Raw genomic sequence first — 24827 nt, 5'->3', positions numbered from 1 at the left:
TCCACAAAAAAAGATGGTTTATTGGACTAGGTTAGTGCTTAGACACTGTATTTGTATTAACAATGCTGTTGCAGAGGTACATAAAACGACACATGATGGGGTATTTTTCTGCCTGTAATTAAGCCTGAGCACAGGAAATAAAGGACAGAAAGGGCATTTGATGCTTTCCAAGTCACATAGCTTTGATAGACTACAAAACATCTTGCATACCTAATAATTTAAATAAAATTTCAACTTTTTGCTTTGCTGAATTAATTTTGTGCTTTTCAGTTTTATTGAAGCTATAAAGAATTATAAACTATCAGAGCTTGAGAAGTACAAAATTGAACAAATTCATAACAAAAATGTAGAGATAATCACTACAAAATACTGTCCTTTAAAAGGTATGCCACATGAACTTACTTTGAGTCAGAGCATGACTGGCAGCTGCAGAGTTGGAATAACGCTATGAAAAAAAAAAACCTATGAAGCGACAACAAACAGGTCAGACCAGTTTTTTTTTTCCTCTTTTCCTACCAATACATCTCTCCTTACAGTACCATTGTGTCTGTGCAGTGGATATCCCAGATGTCACATTTATTTCTCCTTTTTGTGTGTTCAACATTTATCAGAATTGTCACTATCCAAATATTTTGGGTAATGTATTCAATTTAAGCTAACAATGCCAGTTAAACTGCATTGACAGTGCTTGGCTTTTGGCTGTAAAGTTGTCCTGAAGACACACATGACATACGTATATTTACAGAACATTCCACCAGCTTCATGGCACAGATGGATTATGCATGAATCCCAACAAGCAATCACATCACTAAAATTTTCGATAAAAAAAGCCCCCAAAAAACGACTGCCATTTCTGCCCTCTCCATTTAGCAATGTGGGAAAAAACAATTTGGACAAGCAACAAGTTCAATGGATCCACAAGCAATAGAGAAAGATCCAGACAACCATTAAAATACACTTCCATAATATGTTATATGCATTAAAACCAAAACCAAACCAAACCCCATTGCATCCTGACCCTGGATTTTTCTGTGCACACCAGATCCACCTACTGATTGTTTGCATCTCTATCCTTAGAGGAATATGGCACCTTCAACCTAATGTATTAACAACCATGCACATACAAATGCTTTTATGCACATTCCACACGAGACTTCTCATCCACAGTACAAGATAAACAGTACAGCATATCGAACAGTCTTTGTTAAATCCTACTTACCATCGTCTTGCCAAAAAAATGCATTATGCTAATATACAATGAGACTTTTTTTAAAAAATAAATGAACAATAATTGCTCAAAAAGCAAGTATCAGACGTATTCTCCAGAGTTCTTTACTGATCAGGCAAACAAATACAAATTAAACCAAATAAAATTCAGTCTTTCGCTCTAAACTAAAAAAGATGAGCAAAATGACTTTCTGGCAGTACCACAAACCATGGACTGTCACAAACCTACTGCAAGAGCTGGCATAGATTGAAATTGAGCAACTGAGACCAACTGGCAGTCTACAAGTACACAAATATTTTAAAGAAATTCTAGATGAGCCATGAAAAAGTAGTTTTGATCCAGTTGCTTACAGGGAGTGAGCTGGCAGAGGTCAGCATCGAAGACTGGTAAAAAGTAGTATTGAAGTATGCAAATAAATTACGTCACAAGTTAATTTGGCTGGCTGAAGTAGCCAAATGTTTACCAGTTATCAAAAGGCAAGGTAATGAAGCAGACCTACCCTCTCTCTTGCAGGATCACAGAAGTAACTGGTGGGAAGCTTCGTGAATAGCTTTGCTTTGGCACCAGGTTGCACTTTGAAGCTGAACTCTAATATGGAGATTTGCTGCAAAGCCTTTGCCTTATTCACGTAAGCAAAACTTTCAAATAAAGATTTCAAATCTTCCAACCTTATGAAAAGTGTTTTTATTTACTTAATGTATTTATTTTGGTCTCCCCTTCCTCGCAGTTCGAATACATTAACGGTCTCTCACAGAGGTACACCTCATTCTTTACCAAAGAAGCAAAGAAAAAAAAAACCAAACATGCACAGTAGTAATAAAATATCCAGATAAAAACTTAATGCAAGGAAATGCTGCTGAAAGAATTCCTCTGGTTCTACAACAAAACCAAAACTAAGCTGTCTGGGCTGTAAAGTTTTACCCTGTATTGAGAGGCACCAAAGTTTTTAGAGACGTGTGTCCTAACCAAAGATGTGCTACACCGATCTAGCTCACTTTAGGACAATCAGAGGTTCATTCACTGAATGAGATCTGTGTTCTGGTAAAATGTGGTGACACCAGCTGCTAAAGTAGAAAACTAGGAGTCTTGTCAGACCTTCAGGAAAGGCAGCAGTGGGGGTGGGGGGAAGAGCTGGAAACAGCAAAGATTTCTCCCGTGCGAGAGTATTATTTCAGTTACAGTAAATAGAAGCAGCCAGCTTACAATATGACAAGCGTAAGCCAGCTTTGGCACTTGTGTTACTGAAAATAATTGAAAATAAAGTTCCCAAGTCAGCAGGCAACCAGCTGTGAAGGTTTATTTGCAACAGCGTCCGCTTGAGCGGCTCGGCACTTCTTATCCCAGGGAAAGCTTGCTTACTATCTGTTTAATAACAGCTGGAGTTTGGTGGCTTTACAGAGACATGAGGTAATAATTATTTCCAGAAGAAGTAACAGGATGCCAAGGGTGACACATGAAAAATGATGGGTAAAATTTTAAAATACATGAACAACTGGGAGGTTTAAAATCTATTTTGTCTTTTTCCATTTTAAGCCCTGTCCAATAAAAGACAGTTTAATGGCATGAAGTGCAAGTTTTCTTAAACTGGCTTAAAAGAAAAAAAATCACCGGAACAATCAAACCCTGAACATTCCCTAATTAAATGAACAAATCTCTCAGGAATGACATGGCCAGAGACCACACTTTTTGTAGACCAAACCTGAGCAGAGATTAGATTTTGTTCCTTTTCTGTAAATAGACAAAACAAGTATTTCCAGATACAGCTGAAGTGGTGTCAAAATAGCAATGACCCAGGTCACAATCAGAGTTTTGTATATACAATTCGTATTAACTTAAAAAAATAAAGAAGTTCAAAATACCTCCAGAGAACATTCTAGGTTAGCAAAATGTCCTGTACAAAAGTAGGCCACATCTGTTAGTTTAAAAGAAGTCCATAGCTGTTGGTCTCTTCTTAGCTGATATAGTAAATGGTTTCTTCATTTGAGGCTCTCCTGCTGGGGTACCTCTGGGTGACTTCAGCACCCCATGACGGGGTTTCTGTTCAGGATTGAAAGCCACACGGGAGGGTCCTTCTGGGCTCACCAGTATACTTTTGTCAGTCTTTTTAAATTCTGTTGAAAAACAAGCAAACAATTTAAAAGAAATACAACTCTTGGAATAATTGGGCCTGTCAATCAGTTGTGGAACTGTCCAACCCTGGAAGTCTGCGTTAGATGCTTAAGTCCATCAGTAAGGATCAGAAGCCCAAGACTTTGCCAAAAAAATAAAATGGAGAGATGGTGGTGAAGCACATCTCTTAGCAGAGTCCCTTTGAGAATGGGGTCTGTTGCAATCCCTAGAGAGGCTGTGAACCATTCCCCATGGTTTCACAGACTACCAGAGACGCTGGGCCTACTCCTCAGGAACAGGTGTTCCAGCTATCCTCAAGAACACCACACTTCAGTTTAAAGGATGACAATGGGTAAGAAGTGGCTCTACTCTGACTGTTAAAAGCACTGTTCTAGAGACTCTTGGTTATTCCTTCTGCTGGCAGGTAGGCATTTTCTCTTTGTCCAGCTGTTTTATATTAACGTAAAGACATATGTCTAAACCTGCTATTCTCTATTTGAACTTGGCCTATAGCACATCTCAGAGAGTTAAAAAAATAGCTAAATGAATACATAAAATAAACTCCTTTGCTGTGGAGCAAGACATTTATTTACCAGGGAAAACACTGTCTGCTTACATGCAGGATCCAGAAGGAAACTGACATTTATCTACTCATTACCATTAATAAACCATCAGGCAGCCAAGGTAAAACTGAAACCTTACTATTATACAGCCTGAGCTCATCAGCATATCAGCACCTTTCTCCTGCAGAACAGAAGTTATCAATGAAGACTGAAGTGCACGTGTTTCCCTAAGAGGTGCCCTGCAGAACAGGTGCCTCAGGAAGGAGAGTTTGTCGCTCTGCTGCACTGTTTTCTATTCATAAGGGTCCATCTGCACGCCAGAAATGCAGCACCCTGGAATCATGCAAGTCTAGCTGTTGGGACAAGTATCCTAAACTTTATCTAATCTCCTTCGGACAGGAACTTGAGAGTGGTTTATAAACTATATACAATTACTGAGGCAGAAAAGGATCAGAATGATGCTGTTCTAGAGAGGTGAAGTATATCGGTGTGTGTATGAGTGTGTACAGCTTCCCCATTCCTCAGCTACAAGAGAGGCTGTGGAGACACACAGACACATTAGACTCACCAGCAGTCGTGTTTTTATTCAAGCCAAACGTGACTTTTTTGGAGCTGGACGGCTGCAGCTTGTTCAGCTATAAAAAGCAAAATAGAGACATGAAATAATATGATACCTGAGGCAGTGCTACGAGATCTTTTACCTTCCTCCCATCAAAACTAACGCACAACAGCCTACTTCCTTAATTTCAGTTAGAATTCCCCCAATCCTTTAGCACAGACCCCTGCTAAGACAGCACTGTTATTCTAGCCAAAAGCAAACATATTCCATTTGTAGAGAAATCACATATGCTCCCTAATGTATTACATAATTCAACAACAAATGAGATATCTGTGTATTAAATACACTGGCCCCACTGCACTCAGGCCTCAAAGTGCAAAGAGGGCTTTAAACAGTATTATATGTGAAAAAGGTTTAGAAAAGAGGGCAGCATTTTGGAGCTCTTTACTGTTGCCAGCCTTCATGAATGGGATGAAGTGGAGCTCAAAGTCCCTTAGCAAGACTGAAAGTCAGTTTATGGTTTTGCTTTCTTGTGTAGTGAGTGGGTTCAGAATGGTGTCCCTTCAACAAGAAGGTACTTATGAAAAGCAGGGGGGAAGGAAGAAGAGATTTTAAAGATGCCTACAACTCATTAGCTGAAACTCTGGAGCCATGTGTGACTCTGTCTACAAGGAAACGCAACAGCATTTCCAGTTTTATCTGCCCATATTAGGAGACTAACGCAGAGTGGAAAAGACAGCATGAGTGAGGTCACGCCCTTTGCTTGGGCATGTAGCTTGGGAAGAGACCCGTGCCCAGATTCAGTAGCCATCTGTGAGGCCACATTACCTGCATGGATGCCCTGGTGGAAGAGATGGTGCTTCTGGCTTTCCTGAAGAATACTGGCTTTGGTAAAGTTGATTTTTCAAATTTTACGAAATCACTTCCTGGTTTTGCTTTCTTTTTCTTTAATGGTGACAGAGCAGCGCTGCTCTCCTATAAAGAAGGGGAAGGAAAAAATGCTTTCAGTACAAAAGAACTGTAGTTAACTATACCTAGTACAGCAAGCAGTGCTCAGAGCTTACCACACACTGCTTCTGTAAATATTGCCGCAGCTGGAAGGGAGATCTAGTTCGTACTCACATAAGCTAATCATCATGATTAACTCTCAGGAGTTAATTTTTCAGTTGGCATGACCAAAAACAGAATTTTAAGGCAAGCTCTGTGCAGAAATAGCAAGGTCATTGCAAAGCAAAGAATAAAGGAAGAACTCGTAATACTTTTGCCTGGCCTCAGGGTGCGAAGGAAAATATTTCCTTTACATGCATGAGGCTGCCTTACAATCAACACAGCCCTCTTGCACGCAAGCGCTGATGGTTTTTTTTTTTTCTTGCCTTTAAGCAAAATCTCTTCTGTGGTACCTCTGGATGGATAAGATACGCAACTAATGAACAAACTCAGCTTTACACTAAGATGGAAATTTTGGAGAAAGAAAAAAGTGGAATAGGAAGCCCGTGTACACTCTTAGAAATCCAGATAGTGTGTATTGCTACTGGTTTACTGCCTCAAATTCATACTGAGTATTGCCATTTAAAGCAAATCTTCTTTCCAATACAAGGCAATTCTTAGGACCTGTACTGGCAGTGCACTAATGAAATACACCACTCCAGAGGTTTCCAACCTGTTGTGTATAGGGCCCAGATATCCGTAGACTATTGTGAGGGAAAATTCAGCTATGCTTCATGTCAATGTACAGATGTGAAATTCCTAAAGAATTGCAGCTATACTGTGGAAAATGTCCAGGAATATGGTCTCTTTCAATTTGAAATTCACTTCTGCTTTAAATAAAGTGAAAAAGCGTAACTCTTTTAGCTTTCTGAATTCTGTAAACAGTTGTGAAATAACCATAGAATCATTTAGGTTGCAGAAGACCTCTAAGATCATCAAGTCCAACCGCTAACCTAGCACTGCCAAGTCCACCACTAAACCATGTCCCTAAGCACCACATCTACATGTCTTTTAAATACCTCCAGGGACAGTGACTCAACCACTTCCCTGGGCAGCCTGGTCCAATGCTTGATGACCCTTTCAGTGAAGAAATTTTTCCTAATATCTAACCTAAACCTCCCCTGATGCAACTTGAGGCTATTTCCTCTTGTCCTATTGCTTGTTACTTGGGAGAAGAGACCAACACACACCTCCCTACAACTTTTAAGTAGTTGTAGAGAGTGATAAGGTCTCCCCTCAGCCTCTTCTTCTCCAGATTAAACAACCCCAGTTCCCTTGGCTGCTCCTCATAAGACTTGTGCTCCGGTCCCTTCACCAGCTTTGTTGCCCTTCTCTGGACACACTCCACCAACTCATTGTCTTTCTTGTAGTGAGGGGCCCAAAACTGACACAGTATTCGAGGTGCAGCCTCACCAGTGCCGAGTACAGGGACACGATCACCTCCCTGCTCCTGCTGGCCACACTGTTCCTGATAGAAGCCAGGATGCTGTTGGCCTTCTTGGATGCCTGGGCACGCTGCTGGCTCATGTTCAGCTGACTGTTGACCAGCACCCTCAGGTCCTTTTCAGCTGGGCAAGTGTCCAGCCACTCCTCCCCAAGCCTGTAGTGTTGCATGGGGTTGTTGTGACCCAAGTGCAGGACTCGGCACTGAGCCTTGTTGAACCCCATACAGTTGGCCTTGGCCCATCGATCCAGCCTGTCCAGGTCCCTCTGTAGGGCCTTCCTGCCCTTCAGCAGATCAACGCTCCCACCCAACTTGCTGTCGCCTGCAAACTTACTGAACGTGCATTCGATCCCCTCACCTGTTTTTCCCCCTTCTCCCCTTCCTCCCTCCTCCCTCTCAATATTTCAAGTTAATTCTTTTGGGGTGCATGCTGCCTTTGAAATCAAGAATCAAAACATGCCCCTCATGATTTCTGGGCAAAAGACCAGTATTACATAACTAAAACCAGGAAATAAACCAGCATGCTATGGTACAAAATGCCTCTTCACTCTCAAACTGCTGAGAAAAATCAACCCTATTCTACTCATTGCCAAGAAGAAAATGAGGGTGGGAAGTAGGGAGTGACAAAACTAGTGTCTTCCCAAACTGCAAGACAAAAGTTTTTGAAGGCGGCTAAAATCCTGCCTTCCTAGCAAAAAACCAGCATTGTCTTTTTAAGAAACTGGACCATTCATAAATGTGATCATACAGCCATTGATGACGCTGAAGTTCACACTCTGATATTCTCTGTTCGCTCTTTGCCCAAGTACTTCCCCGATAAAGCACTAATAATTTGTTTAAGATGGAAATGCGAGCTAGCAAAAGAAGCAACTATTGGAATCGCTGAGAGCAATTTCACAAGGAGCTTATACTAATCCAAGTGTGTGCTGCTGCTGAGAAAGGAATGTTCCATCTCCCCATTCTCACCCTTTTGCCAAAACATGCCCTTTGTGAACACAATGAAAACTCAACCAGAGATCCCATGCAAAGGAATAATTAACCCAGGGACCAAAAAAAAGAGGAGAAAAAAAGACAATCCCATGCCCTAACAACCCAAGCTTCAGCTAGATGAATTCTTTCAGCTGAGTAGCTGGCACAGGCTTTAGTTGCGTTGCACAGGAAGGCATAAGATCATGGCAGTGGGTGTAGATTTCTGGGTAACTGACGCATTTTTGGTGACAATCAGCATGCAGCGTGCCCAGAAAGCCCCACACTCAGAAAGCTAAAGCCAAATTTGAAAACGAGCCTGGCCATTCATGAAAAAGGCATAGAAAAGAATGAGATCTACATACCCCCTTCCTGCTTTTCTTGCATGCAGTCTCCAGAACTCCATTGGCTTCGACAGAGTTTAACACCTCTTTTACTTTTCTCTTCTTTTTCAAGGTTGCTGCTTTCTGGCTGGAGACCTTCATCCCTTGCAAACCAACTAGCTTTGTCTTCAATTTGACCTTTCTGGAGGGTGCAGATTCAGAGTCTGCATCTCCTGACGGTGTCCCCAGCAAGCCCTCCTTGCTGGATTTCATGCCAGTCTGCTGCAAAGGGGTATCCCCATTCATCAAGACAGCCCCTGCTTTCTGATTCTTTTTCACAACCTTAGAAGTTAATGGTGTGACAGATGGACTGACATCCTCTGCCTCACTGGAATTAGCCGCTCCATTCTGACACGCTGGCTTTACAGGAACATTTTGCACTTTCGGATTAATTTTCTTCAACTGACTCTTTTTACTCTGTTCTGCGTGAGTTGGACTGTTCTGTGCAGAGATACTGTGATTTTTTCTGGTGTCAGTTGCTACATTTGTGGTCTCATTTGCCTCATTTACTAGCAATTTCTTTTTCTTCCTTTCCTTGTTGTTTTCTGGCACCTGTCCCTTGCTAAAAACATTAGATCCAGATGTTTCAGCTATTTCCTTCTCACAATTTCCATCAGCTGCTCCAGAATCAGCGCTTGGGCTATCCCTCTTCTTCCTTTTTTTCCTCTTCTTCTGGGGAAGTGATGCGTCCTTCACACTTGACATCTCTCGTTCATCCTCTAATCCACCCCAAAAAGAATGCCATGTAACATAGATGTGAAACACGAAGGTACTTACAACAACTGAATTCTATTCCCCGCCCCCCCTCTTTTTTTTTCCTTTTCTTTTAAGATAGGCATACCATTTTTCTGCTATCAGCAGCTCAGTTTTACTATTACAGCTGGTCAGGATATTGCATTCCTCTGACGCTTGGCCTAATTAATATTTTGCTGATCTTGCCTTGTCACAGCTAACACTAAGCCATTCCCTGAGGTAACCCTATTTTGTATAGTAATATTGCTAGAAAAAGTTACTACCCACCTGTTAAGCCCATCAGAAGGGCAACTCAGGGGTTCAGTAGTTTGGTTAGATATTTTTGGGCATGATCGGGCCTGTGCCACGTGAATATAAGCTGTGATGCTAGAGATACTTGCATGTCGTTCCCAGTAACTCTCTTCACTTTCCAAAAACACCCCCAAATCCCTATATTCTAACGGCCATCCTATTTTAAGATGACTGACAAGTTTTTGCTTTCCTACAGTAAATGGAACTGCTCAATGGAGCAGTGCAAGCAACTGCTTCCAGTTCTGATTTTGACTTAAATTTTTTAGGTGATGCTTGCCTCAAAATTGGTAACAAAGTTCCCGCCACTTTCAAAGAGACCGTAATTTAACATTTACCCTTCCTCGCAACATGATACAAATCAGCACATCCTGAACAACAGGTTTGCCTCCTTCAGAACACCTTGTATCTGATACTTTGCCAAATTACACAAGTGACTGCAGATCGTCTCTCTTCCAAAGGTTGATCTTGCCTTACCTTTTACTTTTTCCAACTTGTTTTTCTCCCAGGGCTTGACAGCTTTTTTCTTTCGCCTTCCTCTGCTGAATTCATCATCATCTTCATCTGTAGAAACATCTTCAGGAAGATCTTGGGGGAAGATGCCTGTTGAGAAGGAAGAATAAGGTATCTGAAAACTAACAGTATTTTCTATGGAACAGTTTCTCTGTTTGTAGTTCTATTTCTATGAACAGTTACTCTGTTCATATACAGCATAACTCCCACAGAAAGACAATCAACTCCTTGTTCCCCAGTCAACCCAGAAGAAAATCATACAAGTGATTCCTATTGGTTTAAGTAAAAATAATCATCTTTCATTTAAAGATGAAGTACAGGGTTGCTCAAATTGTGAAGGGGATTTGGCCATCTCACCAAAAACGTGTAACGTGTGGGTTAAAAAACCCCCACAAAACAGTATCCTTGAAATACACATTAAAAAAACAAACAAACAAACAAAAAGATTTGCAATACACATTGTATGGGAACATTATGTGTTAATGGAAAGAAATTATTGTCTCTGTATGCTGCTCAGTCCTTACCTTCTGCTAAGTCCTGGAACCTGGAGGTGGTGGAAGGGAGAGAAGAAAAAACAAAACAGTATTAGTGGTTTAGTACCAATAATAACACTAGCAGCATAGTGTCACTGTACTTATTAAGGTTTTGTCAAAATGGGAACAACATATTTTACACGGGAAGTTACAAAGAGCTCATTCCAGAAAAGATCTGCCTCAGAAATCAAAAAACTCAAACCAAATCACTGAAAGTACTGAGAAAAGAGCAATTTAACACCTTTCCCATATCTGTAATTTGCATCACACACAATCTAATGTCACATCCTGCAGTACAAATGCACCCAGTGTAGATACACCTCAGCTAGCTGCAGTTGTCTAGTAACAGTGAGGAACAGTAGCATAGGCTTCAGGCACCTTATGCATGTTATCTGGGGCTGTGAGACAAGTGTGCCCTCATGACACTGTCACCAGGACAAGCGAGGGTGGGAAGAAAGCAAAGTGAAAGTTGTTTAGGAGGAGGTGGCATATACAAGGTGTATTTCCAACAGAACTCACTTTTTGACCAGCTTGTACAGACGCTTTCTGTTAAGGGAAGGTGTATTTTTCTTGCTCGCCAATTCAAAGAGTTTGTCAGCAACAGCCTTATAATCAAACTGTTGGAGGAAAGTATAATACAGCTTTTCTTAGCTTATTCATGCAATATAACCCAATGCGACTCACATTATCAACACCTGAAGTAACATACACACCCTTTAAAAAGCCACTTACTTTAAACCCAAAGTATTTTTCCTCTGTTGAAATTTACACACCCTTCACACATGTATACTGACTTTTACAGATGCTTCATTAACAGAACAGCTGAAATCAGTATCACTTTCTCAAACATTCCTAACCTTAATTCTTGCTCAAGAGAGAAGCCAGCCAACTTCAAAATTCCCGCAAGTAGTTAGCTAAATATTAGATTTTAACCACGTCGTGTCATAATTCTTGCTTAAAAGCCACAAACACATGAAGCAGATCTACCTGCATGTGTGTTCCATTGGTGGATTTGTCAAATACACTACATTGCACTGGAAGAGGGTCTAAAACAAACCCGAATTGCAACACATTACCCTTTCTCCTATGCACTCCATCATCTATCACTTTTGCTCTTATTGTCAATGAACTTATGCCAATTGCTTCACCACCCACAGTGACTTGGCTTTTGCCATTTATTTTTGAACTCCTGAAACAGGAAGGGAGGAGCAGAAAAAAGAAGGGATGTGAGAGAGGAAAGAAGAATTTAGACATGAATTTATTTTCTTATAAGCTACTCACAGAGGACACATTACATAAACACCACCTTACATTAAAGCACGAGGAGTTTAGAACTTTGTAATGTGTTTATCTGATAAACACCCTTTACTTCTGTACCTCTTGACATGGACAGGAAAAAAGAAAACAGTGGGGGACTATCAATAACAAAGCAAGCCACAAACCTGAAGAACAGTCCCGATACCATCATCAGCATTTTCATAAACATCCTCTGTTTTGTCAGAGCTCTGTGCTGATTTTCTTGGCAAACATCTGTCTGCTATTATATATATATAAAAGAAAAGCCTGAATATTAATGTTTAGTTCGTAAAAACTGAGATAGTACATACTACTCTGACAGACAGATGATCAGGTGCATTTTAATTCATGCGATCTTGTCAGCGTGGACTGATTCAACTTCTTTATGTCACCATTATGCAATACACAACTGTGGCATTACCTGAGCACCTTTTAAAAAACTGCCTCTATACCAGAGTATACCTGGACAGAAACCCCTCCTGCTCAGCTTTTTAGATTTTTTTTTTTTTTAAATTTACAATTCCCACAGAATGCCAAAACCTCATCTTCTTCAAAAATGTTATGGACATCCAAGAGCCAAAAGCCAGACTGGGTTATCATCTAGCACTGTTGCAGAGAGCTGATATTGCCTGGGTTTATAAAGACCACTGATTTTTGCAGTCCCTTTGTTTAAGTACATGTGAAGAGAGGAAAACAGAGTTACGCTTACACCACCTTGAACATGCGTTTGACTGGTTCAAAGCAGAAGTGTATTCTTAGGAAACAGATTTTTAAATCCTAGCAAGTGTTACCAAGGCAATTTAGAACTTCCTTCTCACCTTTGGTTTCAAACACTTCTTCGTTTTCCTGTTTGCCTTCTTCAGAGACATCTTCCTCATCACTGTTGCTACCCAGTTCTTTCATTAGGTCCTCGATGGCGTACGGGGACTGATCAACTATGAACTCAAAGATACGAGTGGCTACGGCATGCAGCACACATCGACTGTATTACAAGAGAGCAGGGATAAGAGTCAAAAGGCAGAAGCATACACACCCTCCCCTCTAACATTTAAAAAAAATGGAAATTTGAGGGATACAGGGAAGATGGGTAAGACAGTGGAAGAGCATCTAGCCCTCCAGATGAGGAAGGTGAACCTGCTACTTCCTAAACAGCAGTGCTTTAATCCAAATAGTGTCCTGCAAATGTTTCCCTCTTAAATTTCACCATATGCTGCTCTAAATTACACTGCAACAAAGAATTTAAACAGCTCAGCTGTTCTATGCATGTTTAAAAAAAATTAAAAAACCAGACAAAACTAACCAACAGAGGTTGATATAGTTCTTATAAATCCATGAAGATTATCTATAGCTTTGATAAACACAAGTTATCTTCAAACGACTATGCACATCGTTAGTAAAATACCCTTCTTTCTCTACATTCTGAAGTTATACTATGACTCTTTTTCAATCCATTTATTGCCGTGTGGAGTGGTATATGCAGAATTTCTTAATCCTTAAAAAAATATATATCCTTTCATTAAACTTACTCCTTTGATTTGGCAGCAATTTTGCAGAAAGGTTCAATGAACTTCAGATTCTGGTCTGCTGTGAGCTGTTTGATTGGAAAGAAAAAAAATAATTAGTAAATATTGTACGTGGACACTCAAATTCCTTGAATATTTGGTGTATGGCAATCTTCTTTAAGAAGTTAAGTCAAAGTCTGTCAGCATAGCATCTAACTCCAACTGACAGGAGTATCCAGTGAATTTTTGTTACCACTGCTACACCATTAACTTCCAGATATTCCCTGGAATCATTATAAAAATGTTGACTGCTTGGCAGACCTTAATCTACTGAGTACAGAAATATAACAAAGCTTCTATTTTTTTAGATATTGAAATATGAAGCAGAGAAAAACATAAATAATTTTGTGCTCTTTCACAAAGAAGTTCTGTAGCAGACATGAATAAGATCTGGGTTTCTCTTAACCGGACTGCTTGGGCCAAAAGACAGTCAGTAGTACTAAAGATAAAAATCCTTCCCTAAATTCAATTTATGAGCCACTGCTGCGATTTCAGATAGTGTAGGGGGCTAATCCCTCATGCTTCCTGTGAGTGGCTTAGCCATGGAGCGAGGGTTTTGTGACTGTGGAGCTGCAGAAATTATTTGGGCTCCAAGTGCAGGCACTTCTCTCTCACAGGCACATCTCTCTCACACTCCACAGTCCAGAACCACAAAAGCTGCAGGCAGGATTGACTGCAGTACTTGACTGCACAGAATACAAATGCAAAATTGCTAACAGCGTCATCCATTGCGAGATGTATCAGATGCCAGAAACAAGAGGAGGTAAATAAGCAGAAGCCTGGAACAAAGTGTGGGGCAGCAGGCAGCTCGCCCTAGTGCAGTAACAGGAGATAGACTCTTTGGAAGAAGGTCAGCAGTGGCACCCGCAGCAACAGGCTTTCAGCTGCTACAAAACTCTGCAGCACTGTAACATCAACCAAAATTAAGGGCAACTGAAACAGCAGTGTGCAGCAGAGAAAGACAGATGTCATCAGCAAAATGAACAACTGGATGTAAATGGTAAATGGTTCAATGCACAGGCAACAATGTTTGAAGCCAAAAATAAGTAAAAAATAGACACCTTTGAAAGCTCACTTTCTTCCTGTATTTAGGTATATTACACAATCAGCCAAGAGCAGGCTTTATGTCAGTTTTTGCAAAGGCAAAGACTGGCAAACATGTGCATGCAAGGGAAAAGATGTTAAGTCCTTTCTGTTGAAATGAACAAATGAGAATGGCGTAACTTCTCTATTGCTGCTTTCAACCTTAATTTGGAGCAGTATACCAGTACTCAGAAACTTGAGAGTAACTACTATATCCTCACTGTCTACACTGAGACATGAACAAAAGAAAAAGCATAAATTGTAATGTCACTTTCTTCACGCTTATTCAATGTTGCTATGTTACATTTAAAACTGTTAAAACATATATAATCTAAAAATTATATTTCTTTTAAAATGCTGCATACCACAGTTAACATTAATCAGGAAGAACATTACAATGTATTTTTCTAACCTCCTTTGCACCAACTTTAGCCAATTCATCCAGATAGATATCAATGAAATGTAACTTTATCCCAATGGGAGCATTGCTATCTGGCTCCATAACTTCTTTCATTAGTAGCTGCAGGAGTGGTTCAATTAGACTGGAAAAAAAAAAAAAAGAGAAAAAAATAAAGGACAAGATATTCACATTAAATTGCTCATGTTCTATTTGCTTTGAAAACAAACTCCAGTCATTCGCAGTTTTACTAGTTCTTTAAGATGGCCGTCCAACACTCATAAGAAATAAATCCAGTGACCAATTTTCACATCTTAAAGCAAACTTTTAAAGAAATCCATCCATAACCAGAACTTCTTACAGTCTAGATGATTTTGTAGCATCAGATAATCCAGTTTGCAACAGTGAAAATCACATTTTAATATTCACACCTTAATCTGGACTGAAGTTTATTAGACCATACGATCGATGGGTAGGAGGAGGGATTCTGCCATTTGAGCAGGGCATTCCAAAGACACAGCTGTCTCATTCGTCCATCCCTGATGGGCAACACCTTGTACCCTTCCATTTTACATGACAATTTTCATTTTGGTGGACACCCAAGGATTAAATTTAGTACTGATCCTTCTCAAACTCATTTGAACTGTGCAGAATTTGTCTTTGTTAAAGCATATTATCCACTGTCCCTTACAGTGAAACAATTACACTGAAGAACAGATTGAGGGCTAAGCTAGGCATAAAATAATCATCATCCCAATAGCTCAGGCCAGAAGTGACTGAGCTGTGTACTAGTAGGACTGTGGCTCTGTTCAGTTAGTGACTTCTGGAGTACTAACAAATACTGCTGGAGTGACATGGCTCAAGCAGACATGCTGTCACTGCTGCATCTAAGCAGAACTTGGGACTTCTTTTTCCTTTCTTTTTTCCCTCCCTGAGGCCTATCCTTGCCATCTTTCAGGAAAGTGAAGCTTTGTATATTCCATGCTTTCTCCCCTGGTGGTCTGCGGGACCTCCTGAATTTTGCCCATAACAAATGTTTCCAGTTCCAAAGAGAATTTAAAGCATTCAAAAACAATAAAGATTATTTCAGTTTTACTTTAATACTCCTTTCTTCAAAAGCATTTTAAAGGAAATGGAAATGGAAGACATGCTAGGCAGCTTCTAGGCTCCACATAGAGGGAAAGGCAGCTCTTGAGCTCCCTTACCCTGCGAGGAAAGGAATCATGATCTTCTCTTCCCATACTGCCTCCTCTGGTGGTGAAGGGCCTCCAGGCCATCCTTCCAGTGAAGCTGGAAAAAGGGAGGCCAAAGCCCTGAGAAACTTTGTCAGAGATCAGTTTGGGTGACTATGTCTCTGCCATGGGAATACGCGTGGGGAAGAAGGGCTTCAGCTTTATCAAACCTCCTCCCACACCTTCTGTTCTTGTCAAGAAGCATTTTCATCTCTTCAACCTGTGGGCATCTGCCCAATGCAAAATTAAGGCAGAACAGAGAGGATGGGGTGTACTTTAGCTTTGCATTCCTCTCTACTGCCACAAAACCATGCCTATATGCATTTCACATTTCAGAAAGCAAGGGAGAGAAAGGATAACCTTAACATGAGGTTAGCAAGCACTTTTAATTAAAAGACTTAAAGCTCTTAATCAGTTTAAACACAGAGCAAGCTGAGAAGTGGCACAAGAGCTCTAGATCGAGCAAGATGACTGCAATTACTTGCCTTTTGATAGAATATGGAAGAAATACAAACGAAACCACTGATGCATACAACGAACGGGAAGCCAGTTTACAATTAAGGAGTTTACAATTAAAGAGTCAAAAGAGAAGTCACCATGATTAAACGCAGCAAAATAAAAATTAGAAAAAAAAGTCACAGACAATCAGAAAAACAACACAACCAAAACACAAATTCCTCTTCTGTATTTTCTGGGATGCATGTTCCCATCCAGTCTCTCCACAGGTGATATTCCACTGATAGCTCTCCTGGCTAAATCAGTCAGATCTAGCAAACTCCACTATAAATTTGGAGCCCTCAGATTTCACGACTGCTTGGAATACTACACAACAAGTTCCTACATTCAGGTTCTGCATAGGCATACATGAGTTACTGTCTCTAATCTCTTTCTGTGAAACACACACTAAGTGGCTTAGGTGAACATGAGTGTTATCGATTGCAGTGCATATTTACCTTAATGAAACATAACACCTAACTTTGTTTCTAAACCACATTATCATAAATGATCTGGAGAATAAATAAGCCTTAGTGTTAAGCCTTCATGACAGCGCCATCTATGGAGAAAAAGGATCTATGAAATTGATAAAGGTAAATTGGGCAACTTCTTAATGATGCAACTACATTCAGAAATGTGTTTACCTTTCATCCCATTTGTTTCTTTTCAGTACTTCAAAGGATTGCCTCAAAACCATACGCATTAGCTGCAAAGTACAAATTTTGTTATACGTGTTGTTCACGAAAACAGATAAAGGACTTACTGTGACTGTTAGATGAATAGACTTTTTAGTAAACCTCTTTGTAGCACAACAAGGTGGAAAGCTTCCTCATATGAACATTTTGACAGACTTGTCTATCATGTCAAACAACAGAAAGATGCTGTGCCGCTCAAAAGGCAATAAACTAATTTGATATTCTAAGCCCAGAAAAATCCATTACCATTTCTACTACACAGCTTTCTCTTGCTCCATCACCCCGATTTATGCCAAATCTGAAAAAAACCCCATAGCTTAAATTGGAGACAACGATATGGGACAGACGGTAACAATAATAATGTAATTTACTTGAAACTTGCACTGAGAGACAGCCATATATAAAATAGCTACATTAAACTGGCTCAAAACACTTCACTTACTGAAATACCTGATTTCTGCTAACATGGAGAAATACAAACCAGCAGTGAAGGTGCTTGCAATTAACTTCTTTAAAGATTAATGTGATTTTGTTCTTTACAAAGGCAGGTCTTTTAAGATTCTTCTCTCACTGATTTTACTATTTGTTTTAATATAGTGTTTCCTATAGAAAGAATTCTGATAGCTGAACGTACTACAGTGGATACTTTAGTGGTGGAAAGTTGGGGTTCTAGTGACAACTATTTTATACACAGTCATAAAAAAAGCCCTTAAACAGTCTGATCTAAATAACTCATGTTCATGCAGTGTCCTCTGAGACAGTATTTATATTCTGTACAGAAATCAATGAGAAACATCGCTATGTTATAAAGGAAGGCAAACAAGAAAGCACTTGCAGCATGACATAAACCATAATGGCCTTTAGATTTGCCGTGGTGAGTGAAAGCCTTTAAAACAAGTATCTCTTGCAATGCGTGAAGAAGAGTCACTCGTCTTCTCTTACAATACACATCAATGCGTGTGCAGACAAAGCTGCCTTCCAGCACGCCACCACCACACCTTTTCTTCCAGAAAAGATCTACAAGAGAGCCAGTATTACCATATAGTACTTATCAAGACGCAGATTGTCTATTCCAATCCATTCACGGTTCATAGTCTGCCAAAATGTCCCAATGAACAGGTGTCCTGTAAGAGAGTTAAGGAAAAAATACCTGCATGTCTGGCACAACAGTTTATTTTGCTAACCTAAAAGAATCTCGAGAAATCACTTCAACATAAGAAAGGGATGCATTTCCCTAGTGATTTGCCTAGTGACAGGGACGGAGCTATGGGAAGACATGCTTGAGACAGGCACAAGGACAAGTCAATTAAACTTCAGAACAACACAAGAAAAGGCACAGTTACTTTTAAAGACAAGTGTAATTACGGGGAGAGTTTTGTATCTATTTTGTGTTATAGACACACAAGTTTGAGCAAAATATCCATTCTGTACTTATTTCTACCCATGCAAGTTCTGGTGCTGACTGAGCACTCTATTTTAAGCGCATTTTGAATACTAGGTGCTTACTAGCTCATGAAACAAGGTTGGTTTTGAGTAGGAAATACACAGAACAAGTATGTCTATACAGAATGGCAAAGTAAGGGGACAAGTTTGCTTTGCTAACCACCCTGCAGAGTCTCACCTTTACCGCACTGGAGACACAGCTCTTCCCCTGCAATGACCAGAAACAAACCGCCTCTCATGCTTCCCTTAATGCAATCACACGCAGCAGTTGGGAAAGAAAGCAATGAAAAAAACCAAAGCAGCACCACTATCTGGCTGTCTCTGTTCTGGCGCTGTGATAGTGGCCTCAAAATCGCCAAAGGTGAAAACACCTTACAAAGCGCTAGGTAATGAAATAGTACTTACGAGCCTCTGTATTCTGAATCACGTGGATCAGCTGTGAGATATTGCCTGCAAGTTCCTCCTAAAAGTAAGTAAAGTTTGTATAGCATGTTTTAGAGCTTGGTCTCCTCAATAAACACGCAACCAGAAAACAGCAAGAAGTATGAATACCATGAAACATCCCTCAAAATTAAAAATATTCTCTTAACATTTGCTTTAGTACTACAGTTATCCTTCCGCTGGGATTAGGTCAGTTATAGGAGGAGATTCAAGGGTATCAACCCTTATTCATTTCCTCAGATCTCTGCACAAATCATCTTTTTGACAGCAGACAAAATTAAATTAAGGAGGAGAAAAATCCCATGTATTTGAATTGACAAATGATGTAAAACTTTAGGGGTACCGTTTTCATATAGTTTAATTGTAGGTGGACCTCTCTGTGCTATGTGTGAGATAAACTTTGTTCATGCAAAGAGATTTGATTTGTGATGCAAAGAGATTTGATTTGACAAGTGATTTGAAAACTGATTAAGTGAGGTTACTAAGATCTGGTACTCCAAAACTGGTATCTTTTGAAAGCAGGGAGACAAACTGGTAGTAGCTGACAAAAGTCAGTAGTAGAGACAAAGCTGGTAGTAGAGGAGGTGCCACTGAACTAACAAAAGAAAAGGAAGCGTCAAAGTTTCCAACTAGGCTAACTAAAGGTTGCACGTACGTTGTAGCTGCAGTTAAGGGCAACCTGCTGTTTCTGCTGTAATCCCACCAGATCAATGCACTTCATAATGGTATATACGTCAGTTCTGGTTTTGGAAGGTAAACAGCTACACCTGCCATTCAGCGGGTGACTCCAAACATGATACCGTTTTAGGCTTCTGTTCATGTGGTGAGGGTCACCGAGTTACAGTCACCTCTCCCACACATGTCACATAGGAGCAGCAGGGGAAGGGGAAAAAAAAAAAAAAAAAAAAAAAGAGGTGTGCAAAACTCACTAAGGTAATTTTCAATATTCTAAATTAGTATGTCCTTAGAGTGTATTTTAGAAAAGACTCACTCAGGCAAATATAAAACCAATTACTGTACCTGCAGCAGAGGTTTATCCTGCATCCACATACAATAGAACAGGCCCTTCCATATTTTTAGCAGTTCTTCCTGGCTGAAGCCACCTACAGTACAGAAGAAGTCTCAATGAAAACCAAAAATCCCACATTTACATCAAAAAGTTTTCATGCAGTTCCCTCTGTTCCATGCTTTCTTCTCTTTTTTGTTATACTTTTGGTTCCTGCTGTAATTTATCCTGTAGAAGAGAAGACTGAGGGAGATCTTATAAATACTTATAAATATCTGAGGGGCGAGTGTCGAAAGGATGGGACTGGACTCTTTTCAGTGGTGCCCAACGACAGGACAAGGGGCGATGGGCACAAACTGGAACACAGCAAGTTCCGCCTGAATATGAGGAAAAACTTCTTTCCTGTGAGGGTGCCAGAGCAGGGGCACAGGCTGCCCAGGGAGGCTGTGGAGTCTCCTTCCCTGGAGACATTCAAAACCCGCCTGGATGCGTTCCTGTGCCCCCTGCTCTGGGTGTGCCTGCTCAAGCAGGGGGGTTGGATGAGATGATCTCCAGAGGTCCCTTCCAACCGCTACCGTTCTGTGATTCAGCGACTGGAAGGCAACTTGGAGTAGTTCAGTGATTCCATGACAGTACGCTTCTATTTGTACCAGAGACTTCAAAGAAATCACAGATGAAATTAATACTAAGATAATTCTGATAAATCTGGCATATTTTTAGCACCAAGTCTGAGAGATTTTTAATGAGCGCATCATATCTAATTTTGCAGAGGTGATATGCAAATCTTCAAGCATAACTGACAAAGCTTTTTTTTTAATAAAGTCTCACCTTACCAATAGTTTTATTCCTTACTAGGGGTTTGTTTTGATAGAATAAGCTTCTAGCAGTCAAAAAATTTACTTCTAGAATAAAACGCATAACCAAAGAGCCTGAGCAACTACAATGAAAATATTTTCATTGCAGTTTTCATTCCATAGTCTTGAGGTATAGTATCATCTGAATTTTAACAGCAAATATTTTCAATATTAACAGTATAAAAATACACATTCTAGTCAAAAATCACACATTACAAAAGGGAAGTATTACATGGAAAATAAAATTTTACTATCAGTTGTCTAAGAATGTTTTAAAAACTGGATTATTCATGACATCAAATACATTTTTGGGAAGTAAAATTATAATGGCATACTGTTGTAAGGTAGCTACAATAACCTACTACAGCTACTTTCAAATTATGGCCTATTAAGTACTCTCAAGTAATTTCAAGAATAATCACGTCAAAAAGGTAATCATTGTCAGTAAACTCAAATTTGCTCCAAAAAGATCACTGTCACTTTTGAAAAATTTTCAGGGGTGCGTCAGTCAAAAAGCCTGAGACCCAGTGCTAGATCTAAACTGAGTACCTCCTCCTGGGGCCAAATGATGTGAAAGCAGTTATCACTACTGCATCATTCTCCACTCGGACAAAAAAATTGTACACGTTAGTTAAATAATCTACAGTCATGCTGGGTTAAAAAGAGAGGAAGTAGAGCTGAGCAAAGGAAATATGCAAAATGCTACGTAGGAAACAATATGTCTAGTAATATTAAGCATTAATTATGAATTTGTCAGTGATAGATTAAATATGAAAATTTGATTCACTGATTTAATATTCATTGAAATATTAAAATTAATAACATTTCTTAACAGAATTAAATGCTATGTACATAGCAGTAAGAAGCAGGCTTAACCTCACATAGGCAGCACTAGCTCTACAGAGGCATCAGACGTAAGGCTTATGTCCAGGGGATGTCAGCTTCTAACTATAAAGATGCCTGAGGACTTCTTCCCTGTCTAGGGAACACAGACTTCCATGGGGTTCCTTTTTCATACATTGAGGGCTTTTTTAAAGCATCCTAGGCAGCCTTTTGTCCATCTGACAAAGGACCCTGATCAAAAGGTTTTAGAGCAAGTCTCTTATCCCAGTCACTCAAAAAGCGAGTGAGTTTCCCATTCTTCAACTTCACGTGCTCTGCCACCTACAGCTGGCAAATAATAATCACTCAAGTAATTTAAAAACCTGAATCTATCGTTATTAGCAACCACCGCGTGCAAAATTGAAGGCCTTCTTTAACTTAAAGCTACCTTGAGAAAGATTTTGGTTTTAGCGCTTAGATTGTAACTCTGTCCCCATGTACAGTGTGGGAGCTTGGATTAGTGATGTTACAACCGCTCACTGAAGACATGCTACTTTAATGCAAGCCTTATTAGCATTTCTGTTTGGGACTTATGCCATTTTGACATCGCTGCCATTAAAAGGTTCATCTACACGCAGGACAACTTCAGGGCTTCAGTAGTTCTGTGCCTTCTGTAGAGTTTAACTTCTTGTTGAAAATTGGAAGTCCTAGCTCTTCAGAGAAGTTTCCCCAGCATGACCCATATTCAGCCTTAGCACAGCCCATAATGAGCAGTCCTGCCTACCTATGAAACATTTGACCGAGGTGAACGTCAGGTGAACTCCACCACCTCTTCAAAAATTTAGCATGCTCTCAACTGTTCAAATTAGGGTATCTTGCTGGGTTATCTAACATGTGAGCCTCATCCCTCTCAGAACGCTGGATGGATATGAGACTGCTAATTAGTAAATAACTTTTAAAAAATCTCTCATGAACATAACGCTTTCTTTCCAAGACCAAAGAAGTTAACTTTTGTTTTAATATCACTAGCTTGAGTAGTACACAACAGTAAGTAAATCTAAGAGCTCTGGAAATTAGTCACCCTTGTTTCCTATCCATTTACATTTCATGCTGGGCTGACCTTAACATACGAAAGGTTCACTTCCCAAGTGGTTTCCTAGTATCTTAAGGCGTTAGCTTAACCTGCAACCTTTTCCTGTGGTCAGGGCACTCCTGTCCATCTACCAGGCTACTTCCACAAATTTAAAGGAATCTACACTTTGCAATGCAATGTGCAGAGCACTACTGAACACAGAGAAGCCACGTCCAGCTTAGGAAGTCTTTGGAGCTAAAAATAGCTGGAGGCTCAGAAAGTACTTGGAAGAAAAACAATGTACACTCGCACGCCTTTACTAGTCCTTAGGCATCCCCTAGCTCTATGGTAACTGTCAGCACTGGGATAAAGGGCTATTTATCCCTCTGGCCTGGCCCTGTAAGGCTGTTCTTATGTGCTCTTCCCTCTGTCAAATGTGGTTAATGGGTCTCATACTATTTGGAAAGGGGAGAGGGTAAATGGGAGAAACAAAATCTATTCCCCAGCATCTTTTCAAGGAATTAATTCAGGTTCAACCAGCGTTCCAGTTTCAGTTTAGTTCTTGGGGTGCCAGGTCTAGGCTGGCTTCTTCAAAGCCAAAGGAATGCGTATGCGTAAAGCTCAGTGCCACTTTTCCAAACGCTGCAGGAAGGTTCACGAGGTCAGACACAGCGTTCTGCAAATGCTCACGACCAGTCTCCCTCCCATCCTGCGTCCAGCTTGCAACACAGCGCGCTGGAAAAAGCAGTCCAGAAACATCACAGAATCTCTTGGGCAGCTCCGCACCGTGCTCCTTATCACCCCAACAGGAAGGTTTACTGAACTGGATCCTTGCATTCACACGGTGCTATGACTGACCTCATAAGCCTCCTATCACCCGCGCCCATGAGGAGAGGGTGCACAGGAGGCACCTTCAGGCACAGGCAGCTTCAGACTGGCACGGCTCGACACAAGCTGCCTGCAGGGACACCACTGAAGTGCCCATGCACCGGACTCTTGGTTCTAAGGGGGCAGTACGCAGCTCCCAGTAGGATGATAAACCTTGTCGGAAAAACGCTTTTGATGCCGTGGATGTGGAGGCAACCGGTAACGCAGGCAACGCGAACGGGCAACAGAGAGTCGGCTGCAATGACACAAGTGCCGAAACACTCCTGAGCTTTCCTCAGCTCCCTCCAGCGCTACTGAGTATCAGTCACGGCAACAGGCAGCGGAGCAGAAAATAAAACTATACGCTCCATAGACCGCGGTGGGTTCAGCCCGGGTCAGCTCAGCGCCTTTGCGTCGCGTTCCCGGGAACGAGCGCGCGAGCCATATGGCTCCAACGCCGGCAACCGCCGGTCCCCGTCGCAAGCAGATCCCCCCGGTGCGCCCGCCCGCCGCGGCCGCGGGGAGACTTTCGGGGCGAGGAGCCGAAAGGCCCTCCGCTAAGGGCTGCCGGCAGCGCGCTCCGCGCTTGCCGTGTCACCGAGGCGAACGCTTCCTGTGACGAAATACAGGCGTAAAAGTAAAAAATTAAAAACAACAACAAAAAAAAAAAAAAGAAAGAAAGAAAAGAAAAACAAACACCACCACACCCCACCGGCAGACCGGGCAGGTGGCGGCCCCGCGGTGACAGACGAGGCGGGGCAGGAGGTGGCGGTGCCGGTTCCCTGCCACACGTGCTTCCCCGCCCCACGTGCTTCACCCGCGCCCCCACGGCGCCGCCGGCCCCGGCCCCCCGCCGGCCCCGTCCCGGTCCCCGCCGCTGCCGCCCCGACAGCCCCGCCGCCCCCGGGCAGCGCCGTGCCGAGCCGTGGCGTGGCGTGGCGTGGCGGGCCGTACCGGCGGGGCGCTGGGTCCGGGCGCTAATGTACCCCCGCAGTTTCTTCAGGGCGCGGTCCCGGATGCGCTTCTCGTTGGCGGCCAGCCGCTGGGCGAACTGGATCTCGGGCGGCTGCACGGCGGCGGGAGCCATGGCCCCTCACCGGCCTCGGTACGGCCCGTCCGCGCCGCGAGCTGCTTGATGGCGTCAGCGCCAGCCCCGTCGCCCGTCTGTGCCGTCATCGCAGGGCGGGCACCGTGGCGGGGGGAGGGGAGGAGGGGGAAGGGGAAAGGGGGGGGGGG

The 24827-nt window shown here is 41.6% G+C and overlaps 1 protein-coding gene across 1 annotated transcript; it reads right to left on the bottom strand.

Moving 5' to 3' along the window:
- Positions 1-24769, bottom strand: RRP1B (ribosomal RNA processing 1B). The gene is made up of 16 exons (XM_064472617.1): positions 24546-24769; positions 19991-20073; positions 18935-18992; positions 18125-18210; positions 17036-17097; positions 14680-14809; positions 13149-13213; positions 12441-12604; positions 11769-11863; positions 10846-10943; positions 10318-10337; positions 9758-9883; positions 8222-8958; positions 5288-5434; positions 4469-4535; positions 1-3339 (listed from the first exon to the last, which is right to left on the bottom strand). The coding sequence occupies exons 1-16, from the start codon at positions 24676-24678 to the stop codon at positions 3149-3151; spliced, it is 2262 nt and encodes a 753-aa protein (XP_064328687.1). The 5' UTR covers positions 24679-24769; the 3' UTR covers positions 1-3148.
- Positions 24770-24827: the final 58 nt, after the last annotated feature.

Source organism: Phalacrocorax carbo, chromosome 1 (genome assembly GCF_963921805.1).
Source record: "Phalacrocorax carbo chromosome 1, bPhaCar2.1, whole genome shotgun sequence".
Lineage (NCBI taxonomy): Eukaryota > Metazoa > Chordata > Aves > Suliformes > Phalacrocoracidae > Phalacrocorax > Phalacrocorax carbo.
The sequence above is the reverse complement of the archived record's forward strand: the minus strand, read 5'-3'. Positions and strand labels throughout refer to the sequence as shown.